The 16,033-nt window shown below is 52.7% G+C and overlaps 1 protein-coding gene and 1 non-coding gene across 3 annotated transcripts in view; both read right to left on the bottom strand.

The window, feature by feature from the left end:
• The window catches only part of MED24 (mediator complex subunit 24), a 36,935-nt gene that overhangs the window by 4,466 nt on the left and 16,436 nt on the right, over nt 1–16,033 (bottom strand). For both annotated transcript variants that reach the window (XM_058675220.1, XM_004591161.2), the window contains exons 4-19: nt 10,207–10,245; nt 9,809–9,882; nt 9,266–9,498; nt 6,621–6,732; nt 6,354–6,504; nt 6,003–6,116; nt 5,460–5,507; nt 5,052–5,134; nt 4,709–4,795; nt 4,145–4,256; nt 3,547–3,689; nt 2,513–2,559; nt 1,988–2,070; nt 1,472–1,650; nt 1,264–1,363; nt 779–954 (exon numbers count right to left, since the gene is read on the bottom strand). In XM_058675220.1, coding sequence (XP_058531203.1) covers nt 779–954; nt 1,264–1,363; nt 1,472–1,650; nt 1,988–2,070; nt 2,513–2,559; nt 3,547–3,689; nt 4,145–4,256; nt 4,709–4,795; nt 5,052–5,134; nt 5,460–5,507; nt 6,003–6,116; nt 6,354–6,504; nt 6,621–6,732; nt 9,266–9,498; nt 9,809–9,882; nt 10,207–10,245 — 1,781 coding nt within the window. The remainder of the gene's footprint in view (nt 1–778; nt 955–1,263; nt 1,364–1,471; nt 1,651–1,987; nt 2,071–2,512; nt 2,560–3,546; nt 3,690–4,144; nt 4,257–4,708; nt 4,796–5,051; nt 5,135–5,459; nt 5,508–6,002; nt 6,117–6,353; nt 6,505–6,620; nt 6,733–9,265; nt 9,499–9,808; nt 9,883–10,206; nt 10,246–16,033) is intronic.
• LOC118759735 (small nucleolar RNA SNORD124) lies at nt 2,145–2,243 on the bottom strand. Its single transcript, XR_004996388.1, has one exon. It is a non-coding gene; the product is annotated as a small nucleolar RNA SNORD124 (small nucleolar RNA).

Genomic DNA, 16,033 nt, shown 5'->3' with positions numbered 1-16,033 from the left:
CAGCCTTAGGAAGGGAGGAAATCCTGTTACATGCCACAGTATGGATCAACTCTGAGGACACAACACCGAGGGAAATAAGACATAAACAGGCAGACGTTGCCCAATGCCAGTGACAGGAGGTATGGAAAGTGGTGAGAGAGGGAACACAGCATACCAGCTGCCAGACAGCGGCAGTTTCAGATCCACAGGATGAGAAGGTTCTGGAGATGTTTCACAACAGTCCAAGTAATTGCGCCGCACGGGGAAGTGGGGAGTAGGCTGTACAGTACATGGTTTTTGCCACAATTTTAAAGCAAACAACTTGTTGGCTGGGGGGAATGAACAAACACCGGCAAATTCAACACAGCTGAACTTGCTGGGGCCAAGACAGGAAATCCCAAAGGCCAATGGGTGGGGGTGCAGGCCTGCAGATGGACTCAGTTCCTAGAGAGCCAGCCAGCTGCGACCGGCCCTCTGGGCTGTGGCAGGCCAGCTCTCCCCGGAACTGCAGAGCTTGGAGGCAGCACTCCCACGGCGGGTGCCGAAAGCACACACGCACGTGGCACAGAGATGTGTGGAGCATGTTTAGAGTCCACAACATCATGGGTGCCAGCCGGGCCACCCTGAACACCTTGAACTCACTCAGTCTCCAGACCTAAGCAGGGCTAAGTATGGTTCAAGCCCTGATGGGTGGCAGAAGAAATGTGAGGAAATGGGTGAAGAAGGCATGTTTGGGAAGGTGAGGGGGCACCGGGCAGCTTTCTCATGCCCTCCTTGGCAGGGCGGGGGCAGCACTGACCTCTCGTTGTAGAACTGCAGGGTGTTCTCGCTGTAGAGTGGCCCCGCCAGCTGGCGGATCATCTGCAGCGATTTCTCCCGCTCGTCCAGCCCCAGCATCCGGACATGGGCCACGAGCCAAGCCACAGCACACACCGCCAGGCTGCACACTTTGCCCTTGATGTTATCGGTGATTTTCTGGGGGCAGGGACAAGGGTGACTTAGCTACTGTCTGCCCCTCCTGGGTCATCCCTTCCCTGGGCCTCCATGGGCAGCTAAGTGCAGTGGGCCGAGTCTGGTCTACATTCCCACATTCCACACCTCTCCCCAAGGGACGGGATTCTCCCAGAGCCACTGGTGGGGGATGGAGGGGCTGAGACTATGGTCCCAGGATGATCAACATCATGAAGGAGTGCCCAAGTCCAGGGTCACGTTGCTCACATGACAAGCTAATCCATGACTAGCTGAGAGTCCTGGGAAGAGAGGTCGTGAGAAAGGCAGGGTTACCTGGATGGACTCAAAGGCCAGCACCCCATTCTCCCAGGCGTTGAGGATTTCCAAGATGGCCGCCGAAATGCTGAGGCAGGCTTCGTGCCATTTCATCTGCCTACAGGGGGTGGCAAGGGAGGAGAATCACCACAGGGAGCAGAGCATGGGTCATGGGAGGAGGCCCTGACCCTGTCCCTCCCCTCTGAGGGGGTGCCCAGGCACTGACACCAGCTTCATCTCTGAGGAGTTGTTGAGCAGGGCTACCAACGACTCCACTTTGGTCGAGTCGGGGCGGAAGCAGGGGTGCTCGGGGTTCAGGATCTTGCCCTCCTCGGGCATGCAGGTCTGCATCCAGGTCTCAAAGAAGGGCACCTCTTGCCCTGGGCTTGACTCGGACAGAATCACCTGTGAGAGAGGGCAGGGAGAAGCAGAGTGGGCCAGGGAACTGTACCCCAGTTCCCTGCCACACTGCAATTTCTTCCCTACCCTGGAGAACTAGGACAAATCGGTCTGCCAGAGGCTGACAGGGGGACTATGCTGCCACCTAGCGGCCCTTCTAGGACATGGCTATGACTGGGGTGTCTGCTGACTGTCCACAGGGATCACCTGATCTAAGGCCAGTAGAACTAACTGGCTGGGGAGACTGATGGACCTGGGGGAGGACAGAGCTCTGAGTTATTCCTCTGCCCGCTGCCCCACTCGCTGGGCACCCCTTAGTCCTACCTGCTTCCAACACACTCACCTCAGAACCATAGGTCTGGGCCACATGGCACAGCATGAGGAAGGAGATATCGAAGAGCAAGGCACGAACGGAGGCCGCTTTGGCTGCGAGAAGATGTGAGGTTGAGGCCTCAGCCCAGGGCAGCACCCGAGCCCTTGGCTAATTCAGAGGGCCGGGATTTGCCCAGGAAGGTCAGGGATCAAGTGGCACCCTCAAAGCCAAGGCTCAGAATCCTTTTCTTGAGTCTCAGGGGAACATCATTCCTTCCTTGGGGTCAAAGACTTCTGGGCCCCTCCTTCCCCCTAAGCCCTGCTGAACCATAATGTGGGACAGGAAGACAAATGAGGGGGCAGCTTTAGGAGAGTTTATCCCCTGCACCATCTTCACCCAAGGCTCCCCAAAACCTCCTGTCAGTCATAGCTCAGCAAGGAGGACAGACACTGCCTTCCCAGGATGAGCGAAAGTCTCGCCTTCTTCCCGTCTTTCCTCCCCAGCCCCCCTCCCAGTGTCCATGGGGGTCTGCCACTGGTCGCACTGCTGACTTACTGCTTTCTCCATTGCCGTGGGTTGTGAACTCATTCAACTCGTTCAAGCTGCAAAAGGAATGGAGAGACAGTTGGCATCAACCAGGGCAAGAGCAATGGGCAGGCGCTGGGGGCGCTGCCATCACCAGAACCTGAATAACAGACAAAGCCTGCAACAGGAGACCCGGATGGAGTTCCTAGCCCCTGCCTTCCAGCAGGCCCAGCCCCTGCTGTGGTGGGCATTTGGGGAGTGAACCAATGGGTAGAAGATCTCCATTTCCCTCTTTCTGTCACTCTACCTTTCCAATAAATAATAAACAAATGTTTTAATTAATTTTTTTATTGGAAAGTCAGATTTACAGAGAGAAGGAAAGACAGAGAGAAAGATCTTTCATCTGATGGCCACTCTCCAAGTGGCTGCAGTGGCTGAAGCTGAGCCAACCCGAAACCAGGATCCTGGAGCTCCTTCCAGGTCTCCCACATGGATACAGGGTCCCAGGGCTTTGGGCCATCCTCTACTACTTTCCCAGGCCACAAGCAGGGAGCTGGATGGGAAATGGAGCAGCTGGGACATGAACCAGTTCCTATGTGGGATCCCGGTGGTTGCAAGGCGAGGATTTAGATACTAGGCTACTGTGCTGAGCCCAATAAATAAATCATTATAAATTTACAATAAATAGTATTGCTACAGAAAAAAAAATAAGTTTGATCTATTATTAAAGGGCTTTAGGCTTAGCGAATGGGTGACTGAATGAGACAATGTTCCATGTGCCAGATTCTAGATCAACCAAAACAGGCAGGAGATGTGCAGCCGGATGTGCATGGAACTCCTCCAGGCCTGGTCACCATCAGACACCTCTACCTCAACCTTCGCTGAAGAGGAACGGGCCAAGTCTGCCCACCAAGGCCTCCTCCAGCTGGAATGCTCACCTTGGCCGGTGCATCTCTGACATAGGAGGCCTTGGCCCAAGTGCCTCACCGCTGCTCTGCCAACTCCTCTCTACACACAAGCCCCCCGTCCACCTCCCACACAGTCAGGAGCTCAGGTTTCCTCACTTGATGAATTTCCGGGCAAAGGATTTAAGCTTTCCGGTGGCAGCGGCGGCAGCCAGTAGCAGGTCCAGACTCTTCCCGGACAGCATGTGACCCAGGACTCCCAGCAGCCCCTCTGGGGACTTGGAGTGGTCTGCATCCATCGTCTGGGAACGGGACAGGAAATCAAACCCGGAAAGAACACAGAAGAACCCTCCAGATAAATGGTCTGGCTACATTTCCTCTTGTGGTATGTCTCCAGTAACTGGTACATCATGGTTCACGTTATTGCCATCCTTCTGACCTCCACCTGAACATCACTCTCAAAATCTATCAGCACACACCAGCACATTGTGGGGCAGGGCAGAGGAAAGGTTTGGAGTGCCCATGGCTGGGAGTGTCTCGCCGACCCCCACCATAGGGGCCTGGCCAGCAAGCAAAAGGCACAAAGTCAGGTTGCAGGGCCAGCTGCCCTTGCCTTTCTCTCCCTCCACTTCCAGAGCAACTATGCGTGAAAAGTGCACCAGAGAGCTCTGTGGCTCTCGGTTATTGATCTGGAAGTAGGGGGGCGGCGGGGAAGAGGCAAGAGCAGACACTGGCGGCAAGGGAAGGGCGCGCTCACCTTGAGGATGTTGGTGACGGTGGGCTCTGCCCGCAGGATCAGCCCAGGATTGGGCTGGATGTTGGCATTTTCTCCTGACTTCAGCTGGGGTGCCTGCTCCCGGTCTTCAGTGCTGCGGTCACAACCAGTTGGCCGAGAAGAGAGAAGAGGAACGTAGCCAGCTGTTTGACCCTCCCTCGTCCAACCCCAGAAGCAGGGGCACAGAGAGGGTGGGAAGCTGTCAAGAGCCTCAGGGACCGGGGCAAAGTTTGGGAAAGCAGATTTGGCTCGGCAATTGCCTCGACTGGTCATCAACCATTGCCTCTAGTTTGAAAGCTCGCTGGAGATTAAAGGCAGATGTGGGATTCTTATTTTGGCCACAGTGGAAGGTATGGGTTAAAAAGTATCAACTAACAACACCAAACTGTGTTCCAAAGAACTGAGTGTGATCTTTTTCCTCCTATTCCCTGTCCCCTGGTGGCATGGTCCCAGTCCCTGGCAACCTGAACTTCAGACAGGAGTGGGGAGAGACACCAGCAGCCCAGTCACCAGGAGACAGACAGGCCCTTGGGTGCACACACTTACCGCTTAGCTGTAAGGCTGTTGACGCTGGCTTCGGATAGCAGCCCCTGCTTGCTACACTCTGTGAGCAGGAAGTTTGTACAGTCGCAGCTGCAAGGAAAAATGATGAGGGGACAACTGGGCTCCCAGCTGGGAGTTTGAAGGGACAAGGTTTTGAAGGGTGAGGACAGTCCGGAGAGAAGAGAGTGGGGCTCTGGGTTTGCAGCAACTCAGGGCTACTGCTTCCTGCCATGCCAAGGGGAGCAGACAAGGAGACAGTGTCCCTTGAGGCGTCTGTGGCCCAGCCAGCAGGCCAAGGGCCCAGAGCACCTTCCAGAAGAGCAGGGCTGAGCGGGGGCACTCGTACTTGCAGCGCTGGTCAGCTTTGTCCAACAGGGGGGTGAGCTTCAGCAGGTACTCGAAAGCAGAATGGACATCCTTGGTAAAGTCCTGCAAACAGTCAGACGTTGCAGCTGGCTTCCGGCACCCCTGCTGCTCCCACAGCTCTCGATGCAGGCTCACACGGCCATCCTGTCAAATGCAGGAGCCTGCCGGGCGGCCTGCCTGCCACTAACTCCCTGGCTGGCGGCCTGCTGTCGGGAGCTGGGGTGCGTGTGTAAGGATGCATGTAGGGCCCCCGACCCTCACACATGCTTACTGTCTTCCCCAGGGCAGAGAACACAGGCTGCTGCCCAGCCAGGGTCTGAGTGGGTTTCCCTGGCCCTTGCTTTTCCACCCACTTCTGTACTGTGCCTGTCTCCTTCCTTACACTCACCTTGTCCCCGTGACAGTACTTCTTCAGCTTCACCAACACCTGTGGGATCTAAGGGCACAGGGGAAGAAACAGGAAGCTCACTTCCCTCCCACCAGGCATCCCGCTCTAGCCCCGGCTCCGGGCAGTGGAGCAACAACGTTCCCAACTAGAAGTGAAGGCATCCTTGGAGCCCAATCAGAAAGTTGATAGGCGCCCAAGGGCCTAATGCCCCACAGGATACAGGGAACCACCTGCTTCTGCCAGACAAGAAGGAAATACCATGCACAAAGGTGGGACCCCAGCTTCAAGGAAGACTGAGGCCTGCATCCCTTGGCTCTCGGAATTGCCCAGCACCATGCTGGCTGCAGCTCAAGCTAAACAGCACCCTGTGGCGAGAAATCACGGTCCTGCCAAGTGGGCTAAATATAGCTCTGGGGCTTTCAGAGAACATAATCAATGGGTGCTGGTGCCGGGAGACCTGCAGGCCAGGCGCCCAGCTGGCGGAGGGGCCAGCAGGGACCTGGTGCCTCTGTTTGTCCTGTGACCCAGGCAGCCCCCAGGTACCTTGAGGAAGGTGAAAGCTGTCCATTTGAGTTCCTCTGTGCCCTCAGGGGACTCGATGAGCCCCACGAAACAGGCTTTCCAGATCTCCAGCACAAAGAGTGGGGTGGGGATATGCTGTGGGGAAAGCAAGGGTGAGGCCTGAGCACATGCCCCCGACCCCTGCATCCTTCTCGGGCTCTAGGGACAGAGCAGGGATGCTCCCTGGCTCTGGAGCTCGAGAACTAGGGTCAGAGGTCAGAACAGATGCACATGTCCCTGGCACTCCCTTTTCACCAAGGACACAGGAGACTCCTCCCCCTGCTCCAGCCTGCCCACCACCAGGCTCAGGGGAGCCACTGGGCCCCCTCCCACCTGCATGCGCTTCACCATCATCAGCTGCTCCACCAGGGGCTGTATCTCGCCTGTCAGGTTCATGGTGCCCTCGAGCAGGACCACGGCATGGACTGTGGGAAAGCCGGTCTTGTGTAGCTGCTCCGAGTGCACAGACAGCATTGTGGGGATGCTGAGGGGACATACACACACACAGGGGACAGCTGTATGGCACATGAAGGCGAGGATGTCACCTGTGCCCCAGGACCTCTCCCTCCCTTCCTTACCAACACCCCAGGGGCTGGCTACCTCCTAACGAGTGTGCTGCACTGCTCAGCCTGGCTCTGGAGCTGGGGGTTGCTGAGATTGGCCAGGACTTCCCCAAGCTTCAAGAGAGAGTGTTCAATGGCCGTCCAGGAGGCTGGGGGTGGGGAACAGGAAACACAGAAACACGATGGGTGGTGGGGGTTGTCTGGCTCCAAGGAATCAAGCACCCCTGGGCCCACAGAGCCACGCAGGGAGGCTTCCCCTGAGGATGACACAGAGGCCAGGGGCTGGAAGATGGCATGCACTGTGTGTAGAAGAGACGGCTTGAGTGGCAGGGAAGGGTGGGTAGGTGGCATGCCAGAGTCCACAGCTGAACAGGGATGGCAGCAGCAAATGACTGCAGGACTAAGCCCGTGGGAAAGGCCAGCCTTGTGTGGCTGTTCCGCTCCACTTGTCGTCCAGTTCCAAGACTGCTGTCCGTATCCAGCACCTCTCTTCTGGGCCCGGCCCTCTACTCCCTGCTTTGGGAAGACACCCCCACAACACACACACACGCGCTCCATCCCTAAAGTCCCTGCTCAAGCCTCAATTCCTTAACAATGTACAAAACTCATTTAAACCACTAATGCCTCTCTCGACACGCCAGCACGCATGGTCTCCACTACGGTACTGAGTTCTAAGTCACTTATCCTAGTGATGACTGCAGAGGGTTAGATGGTGGGCAATGGCATCAACTAATCCATGACCCATGCAGCCAAGAGGGAAGAAAAAGACAAGCCCTGCGACACTCAGAACTAAGAACTCATCCACTCTGCAGCCAGCAAAACCCTTCACTGAGCACATTGGCCGGAACGGTCAGTGCCACCCCACAGTAATTATCTCCCTAGACTTCTCAAAACCAATCAAGTACACTTGGAGAATAAATACACTAATCTTCTGAGAAGCTCCAAGCCAGATCTTGAAGATTTGGATATTACCTGTTCTGGCATTCTTGTTACAGGGAAACAAGAAAGCCTTAGCAGGGGTTCCCAACCTGTCCTGGCTATTAGCAGGCCTGTGGTCTTTTGACCCCACTGCCGGAAGTCAGAGTGGACCCTGCCAGCAGGTGATCCATCTGCTCTTTTTTTTTTTTAAGATTTATTTTTATTACAAAGTCAGATATACAGAGAGGAGGAGAGACAGAGAGGAAGATCTTCCATCCGATGATTCACTCCCCAAGTGAGCCGCAACGGGCTGGTGCGCGCCGATCCGATGCCAGGAACCAGGAACTTCTTCCAGGTCTCCCACGCGGGTGCAGGGTCCCAAAGCTTTGGGCCATCCTCGACTGCTTTCCCAGGCCACAAGCAGGGAGCTGGATGGGAAGTGGAGCTGCCGGGATTAGAACCGGCGCCCATATGGGATCCCGGGGCTTTCAAGGCGAGGACTTTAGCTGCTAGGCCATGCCGCCGGGCCCGATCCATCTGCTCTTAGGCTCTGGAAGCATCCAACATTTAGCATCTAAGCCTGAGTCAGTGTGGCACCACAGGCTGGCCCTGGGCTTGGAGGGACAAGTCATTTGCCTTCAGATGAGAAGTGACACAGAGACACACACAAGAACAGATGCTAGGTCCACCATGATGGCTTAACTGGCTAAAGCTTCTCCCTTCAAGCGTCAGAATCCCATATGGGTGCCAGTTCATGTCCCAGCTGCTCCACTCCCCAACCAGTTCCCTGCTTGAGGCCTGGGAAAGCCATAGAAGACGGCCCAAAGCCTTGGGATCCTGCACGTGCATAGGAGACCCAGAAGAAGCTCCTGGCTCCTGGCTTTAGATCGGCTCAGCTCTACCTGTTGTAGCCATTTGGGGAGTGAACCAGAGGACAGAAGATCTTTCTTTCTGTATCTCTTTCTGAAAAACAAAATCTACCTTTTCGGGCCTAGCACAGTGGCTTAAGTCCTTGCTTTGAACGCGCCGGGATCCCATATGGGCACAGGTTCTAATCCCGGCAGCCCCACTTCCCATCCAGCTCCTTGCCTGTGGTCTGGGAAAGCAGTTGAGGATGACCCAGGGCCTTGGGACCCTGCACCCGTGTGGGAGACCCAGAGGAAACTCCTGGCTCCCGGCTTTGGAAAGGTGCAGCACTGGCCATTGCAGTCACTTGGGGAGTGAATCATCAGACGGAAGATCTTTCTGTCCCTCCTCCTCTATATATATCTGCCTTTCCAACAAAAATAAATAAATCTTAAAAAAATCTACCCTTTTCAATAAAAATAAATAAATCTAAAAAAAATCTACCCTTTTCAATAAAAATAAATAAATCTAAAAAAAAAAAAAAAGGAACAGATGCTGTGCTTATCTCATTCTCCAGTTTCCTCCAGGCATGTGATGGGCTAGGCTCACTCCCCACCAGCACATATGCCTGTTGAGGACAGGGGTCCTGCCACATGTTGCTTTGGTGGTCCCCCACCCTACCCTCAGCACCTAGCATGGTGCTGGGCATACCACAATGCTCAATAAGTACCTATTGGTTGACTGGCTCGGGTGCCACATAGCCCAAGTCCCTGGGATGTATGCAATGCTTATGGGGAGAGAAAAAAGGAAGTGGGAATGTTTCAGATCCAGCTGGAAAAAAGGTCTGATGGCAGCCAGGCTCTCCCCTACCAATCAAAGGGCCAGCTATGGGGGACACAGGGGAATCTGGGCACATACAGGCCTCCTCCAGTTTGGCGATGTGCAGCAGGGCTCGGTTCTTGGTGCTGCTCAGGGTCTTCTCCAGGCGCTGCAGGCACATGGCAAGCTGCTTCTCTCCGGCGCCTGGGCCTCCTCCCTCCAGTCCCTCCTGCAGATGCTCCGCAGAGGCTGCCGTGCAGCGCAGCAGCCAGTGGAGGGCGCTGAGCAAGGCTCGGCACAGCCCAATGCACTCCTCTGCTTTGCCGTGACAGCTAGGAAAGGACGCAAGATCTGTCTCTGTTCCCAGGGTTGAAATCCGACCCAAGCCAACATGCCTAAGTCCCTGGCACTCCTTGGCCAGGAAAGTGCACAGGGAGGATGGCACAGCCCCGGAGGAGACATCTAGCCCTGTCACATGTGCGACTCGGAGTAGAGGAGAGGCATCTTGTCCTAAGGGAGTGCACAGACAGGGAGGGGGATTTTGGAAGGGATGGGCAGGCAGAAAGAAGGAACACAGGGACCTGCAGCGCTGCTCTGGTCCCAGGGGCCAAGAATCTCTCCTTTGCACTAACAGACCCTTACCTCAGCCGGTCACAAAACATGTCCAAGATGTCCAGCAGTGCTTGGACACACAGGTCCCGGGAAAAGTCATCGAACTGTGGGAAGAATGCATGGTACAGATGCTACCGCTACCCCCTGGGTCTTACCCAGGGAGCTACGGCCACACTTAAGACTCTTGTGTCTCTCTTTTCCAACCCCAGGTTTGGGACACAGCATCCTCTTGCTGTCTAAAATCGGCCCACTTCCCAGACCTTCCCCTTCCGTGGATGTCCAGCAATGCTCGCCAGAGGCAACTGCCATGGCCTGTCCAACCTCAGTGAAGTCACTTAACCAGAGCAGTCAGGGAGTGGGGGCTTGTCCATCACATACCCTTTGGTCCCCTGCCCTCCCACTCGGCTCCAAAGTGGCCAGGATCCTACCTTGCTGATGGCTGTGAGGACAGAGGAGTAGGATACCATCTGAAAGAGGAAGTAAAACAAGCTTCAGACAACTGGTCTCCCTCACAGTCAAGCCATAGGATCAGGGATGCCTGAAGGGCTGCAGCTACTCAGACCTCAGCCCCTTGGAGAAGCCCAGACTGATCCACTTAAAAGGAGAGACTGACACTACGCCCTGACCTCATTCCTGTGCTGGACAAGCCCACTGCATAGAACATCAGCATAAGTGCACTGGGATGGATCGGGCTGCTTGACAGTGTCACGCTGCAGCAAGCATTTAGTCCAGTGCTTAGGACACCCACGTCCCACACTAGAGTAGCGTGGGTCAACCCTGTCTTGCCCGTGATTCCAGAGCCTCCTGGGAAGCAGCACGTAAAGGCCACATGGAAAACCTGGATTATGTTTCCAGCTTCTGGTTTCAGCCTGACCCAGCCCAGCACCCCCACCCAGAGCACCCTTCTGGGAATTCAAGGAGTGAACCAGCGAATAAGAGATTGAACACTCGCTTACTCTCTCCATCTCAAATACACACAAAAAAAAAAATTGTGAAAAGGTGCCAAGTTATTCATTGTCTACAATACGTTTAGTCTGGTAACCAGTGGGCCAAGGTTGCGCAGGAGTTTGGTGCTGAGTTCTAACAACCTCTGTGGCGAAGTGCTGCTTCACTGGGCAAGGACAACTACCAAGCATTTTGTGCACTGACTGGATGGCACCTGCGCCTGCAGCCAGGGAGTGACCTGTCCTGCACCAGGCCTTTCCTGCAGGATATGTTGGTGGCACCTTCCCTGGCCAACTTCAACCTCCCACACAAGGGTGAAATGTGAGCACCCTCTGACTTACCACCCCTCTAACCAAATGGGGTACCAGCAGCCTCCACTAAACTGGCAGCTCCCTGAAGACAAAGGCATTTCTTTTGAGTGACTACCACAATCCCAACATTTGCAGAATGACTAACAAAAAACACATCTGGGCCCGGCACAGTAGCCTAGAGGCTAAAGTCCTCTGCTTGCATGAACCAGGATCCCATATGGGCACAGGTTCTAATCCTAGCAGCCCTGCTTCCCATCCAGCTCCCTGCTTGTGGCCTGGGAAAGCATTGAGGATGGCCCAAGGCCTTGGGACCCTGTACCATGTGGGAAACCCAGAGGGGCTCTGGGCTTCTAGCTTCGAACTGGCGCAGTTCCAGTCTTTGCGGTGGCATGGGGAGTAAATCAACGGATGGAAGATCTTCCTTTCTCTCTCCTCTCTGTAAATCTGGCTTTCCAATAAAAATAAAATAAATCTTTAAACACATACACACACACACACACCCTAGGTCAGCACTTCCTTAAGCTGCCCCCGACAAGCTACGCTGTCACCAGGGGAACCACCAGACTCACATGGCTGTTAATCACAAGTCACATAAACAATTACAGTTCTTCAGTCACAGTAGCCTCATTTCAAGTGCTTGTAGCTACTATACATATCAGCACATACTATACATAAGACACTTCCTGTGAAGGAAATTCTGATGGACCACAGTGTTCTAAAGGACCCTAAGAATGATTAGAAATGCTGGTATTCCGAATGGGATGTGGGACAGACTGGACTAGTCTCCTACACATACTGGCAAACCAGGGTAGGGGGCGGGCCTGGTAGGGGTTATTGTGGGTCGCTCCGACTAGGCTGCAGCTCCCACTGGTTTGTGTGAGGGCCAAGTATGTGCTGGGCAGAACCAGGCTGGACTGCAACACCCATTAGTTCCAGTGGAAGACAGGACTGGAAACAGAACCAACCCAGCAATTGTAACCACCAGCTGATCAGGGCAATGGACTGTACTTGCTAGTACATACAAGAATCTGGTCGGGGAACACCTCAGACAAAGTTTCTTTTGGGATCCCTCTAAACGAACTGCTGGACTCAGAACCCTAAACATGAAGACAGAGGACAGAACAAGTCAATCAACCAAATGTTGGCAGTGAAAAACTGGGCAAACAGAGACTCTAAGATGGACTATGTAAATCAGTGGATTCTTCAACAACCTCATCGTGCCTGGAGTGGAGAGATTGGCAGCAATTCACAACTGTTCAACTATCAAAACCACTTGAGCAAGACTCTTGGAGCATGCCCCACATTAGGGACCTGGGGTGGGTGGGAGACTGGGTGGAGCTTCTCCCTTAAAATCCCCCTTTACCTCAGATATATGAAGGAAACAATACGGAAATAATAGTCTTAGCCACTTTCCTGTAGCTCTTGAACCTTTTTACCCTAATTAACTATGTAAAGATTGTCAAAAATATAATAAAAAATAGGAAAAGTTATAAAAAAAAAGAGAAATGCTGGCATTCTACAGCCATTTGCATGTGCACAAGCAAACACATGTTAACTTGAGACCTGGGTTTTGGAGCCAGCGCTGTGGTGTTGTACACTACAACTTCACCTGTAGGTTCATGTATATACATGGACCCAGTCATGTCCCAGCTACTCAACTTCCCATCCAACTCCCAGCTTATGGCTTGGGAAAGCAGCAGTGGATGGCTTAAGTCCTTGGGCCTATGCCACCCAAGAGGGCATCCTGGCTCCCAAGATGGAGTTTCTGGCTCCTGGTTTCAGCCTGGTCCAGCTCTGGCTATTGAAGCCATTTCAGGAGTGGACTAAAGGATCTCTCTGTCATTGTTTAAAAAATAAACAATTTTATTGGAAAGAGAGGATTACAGAGAGAGAGAAGAGAGAAAGATCTTCCATCACTAGTTCACTCCCCAGTGACTACAATGGCCGGAGCAGAGCCAATCTGAAGCCAGGAGCCTCTTCCAGGTCTCTCGTGAAGAGAGTAGATTAAGTACATTGGATTAAGACACCTGTGATAACCGCATCACATACAGGCACTGGTTCATTTTCTGGCTGCTCCACTTCTGATTCAGCTCTCTACTAATGTACATGGGAAGGCAGCAGAAGATGGCCCAAGTTCACAGGCTCAAGCCACACACATGGGAGATTTAGATGGATTTTCAGGCTCCTTGCTTCAGCCTGGCCAGCCCTGGCCATTGCAATCTTTTTCTTTTCTTTTTTTTTTTTTTTTTAAGATTTATTTATTTTTATTGGAAAGGCAGATACACAGAGAGGAGGAGAGACAGAGAGGAAGATCTTCTGTCCAATGGTTCACTCCCCAAGTGACCGCAAAGGCTAGAGCTGAGCCAATCTGAAGCCAGGAGCCAGGAGTTTCTTTCAGGTCTCCCACATGGGTGCAGGGTCCCAAGGCTTTGGGCCATCCTCGACTGCTTTCCCAGGCCACAGGCAGGGAGCTGGACAGGAAGCAGGGCTGCCGGAATTAGAACTGGCGCCCATATGGAATCCTGATGCATTCAAGATGAGGGCTTTAACTGCTACGCTATTGTTCCAGGCCCCATTACAACCTTTTGGAGAGTAAATCAGCAGATGGAACACCTCTCTCTCTGTCTTCCCTCTCTCTTTTGTTTTGCTCTCAAAATAATTCTTTAAGAAAGAAAATATTGGGACCGGCGGCGTGGCCTAGCAGCTAAAGTCCTCACCTTGAAAGCCCCGGGATCCCATATGGGCGCCGGTTCTAATCCCGGCAGCTCCACTTCCCATCCAGCTCCCTGCTTGTGGCCTGGGAAAGCAGTCGAGGACGGCCCAAAGCTTTGGGACCCTGCACCCATGTGGGAGACCTGGAAGAGGTTCCTGGTTCCCGGCTTCGGATCGGCACGCACCGGCCCATTGCGGCTCACTTGGGGAGTGAATCATCGGATGGAAGATGTTCCTCTCTGTCTCTCCTCCTCTCTGTATATCCGGCTTTCCAATAATAATAAAATCTTGAAAAAAAAAAAAAAAAGAAAATATTTTTGGACCAATGCAGTGGTTCAACCTGCTAATCCTCCCCTTGTAAATGCCAGCATCCCATCTGGGCACTGGTTCATGTCCCAGCTGCTCCACTTCCCATCCATGTCCCTACTTGTGACCTGGAAAAGCAGCAGAGGGTGTGCTTGAGGCCACTTGGGGAGTGAACCAGCAGATGAAAGATCTTTCTCTCTGTCTATTCTCTTTGTAAATCTGCCTTTCCAATAAAAATAAATGAATCATTAAAAACAATTTTTTAAATCAAGCATACAGAATTTACCGTAGAAATTCCAGAGCCATAATATACAATGTATAGTATGAATGAGGATATCTAAGATGGCAATGAGATAAAACAGGCAATAATCTTCAAATTTATTTGACCAAAGAAAAACTCTGAGTATTTCCAAAATACATCCCAGGACATTGCACCTGCACAGCAGGCCTCTCTGGAAACACAGACAGGACTGAATTTCTACCTTTTCTCTAAGCAGCAAGCCTGGGACCTGGAACATAATATGGTTCTCAGGTGTTTACTGCTTTAAATAAATAAAATCTATTAAATACATGCATTCTAAAAAATAAATCTACCTTAACATGAATTTCTGTCAGTATAAAAGCTTTTCATCACCATCACAAATCACAAAGATTGGAGATTTGGTTTAAGAAGAAATTGTCCTAAATGAAATTATACCCTACATGAAATTTTTTATGGAGATCTAAGAAGAAAACTGTCCCTAATAAAATTAAACCTTATATAAAATCATTCAGTTATAAAATATTTTTTTAACTTTTCAAGTGCTATATGGGCCCGGCGTGATAGCATAACGGCTAAAGTCCTTGCCTTGAATGTGCCCCAGGATCCCATATGGGCACCAGTTCTAATCCCAGCGGCCCCACTGCCCATCCAGCTCCCTGCTTGTGGTCTGGGAAAGCAGTCGAGGATGGCCCAAAGTTTTAGGACCCTGCACCCGTGTGGGAGACGTGGAAGAAACTCCTGGATCCTGGTTTCAGACTGGCTCAGCTCTGGCCGTTGCAGTCACTTGGGGAGTGAATCATCGGATGGAAGATATTCCTCTCTGTCTCCCCTCCTCTCAGTATATCTGCCTTTCCAATAAAAATAAATAAACATTTTTTAAAAAAAGAAAGAAAAAGAGGGCCCGGCGGCGTGGCCTAGCAGCTAAAGTCCTCGCCTTAAAAGCCCCGGGATCCCATATGGGCGCCGGTTCTAATCCCGGCAGCTCCACTTCCCATCCAGCTCCCTGCTTGTGGCCTGGGAAAGCAGTCGAGGACGGCCCAATGCATTGGGACCCTGCACCCGCGTGGGAGACCCGGAAGAGGTTCCTGGTTCCCGGCTTCGGACTGGCACGCACCGGCCCCGTTGCGGTCACTTGGGGAGTGAATCATCGGATGGAAGATGTTCCTCTCTGTCTCTCCTCCTCTCTGTATATCTGACTTTGTAACAAAAATAAATCTTTAAAAAAAAAAAAAGAAAGAAAGAAAAAGAGATAGTTATAATGAAATAGAATCAGTGGCCAGAAACACCCAAGTTAAAAAGCAGCGTCAAATAACAGGTGGTCAGGGTGCTCATCAGCCTCGTGGGGTAGGAACCCCAAGGATTTAAGGGGAAAGCTGAGGCAGCCTCAGTAAGCTGAGCTCAGCGAGGTTTTTCTCATGTGTAATTCAGCCATCACCTGAACAGGCTGCTCTCTGTTGAGACTGGAACAGGACACAGAGAGGGCTTAAACACAATTAGCTTCCAGACCCACCCTTGGCGGCAGGACGCAGTGTGAAGCCAGAGCCGGTGTCTGACAGTACTCAGAAAGTTGGGAGCCTGCCTGGGCAGGATGACCACAGCGGCCCAAGCGAGTGTTTGTTTATTTATAACTGACATCCCCATAGCAAGAGCTTGGCAAAGAGCTGAGCCCGACTGGATACCAGCCTGTAGGGGGAGCTGAACATTCTCACCAACAATAGA

The sequence above is a fragment of the Ochotona princeps genome, chromosome 17 (genome assembly GCF_030435755.1).
Source record: "Ochotona princeps isolate mOchPri1 chromosome 17, mOchPri1.hap1, whole genome shotgun sequence".
NCBI lineage: Eukaryota > Metazoa > Chordata > Mammalia > Lagomorpha > Ochotonidae > Ochotona > Ochotona princeps.
Note: the sequence above shows the minus strand (reverse complement) of the source record. Positions and strands in the feature narration are given on the sequence as shown.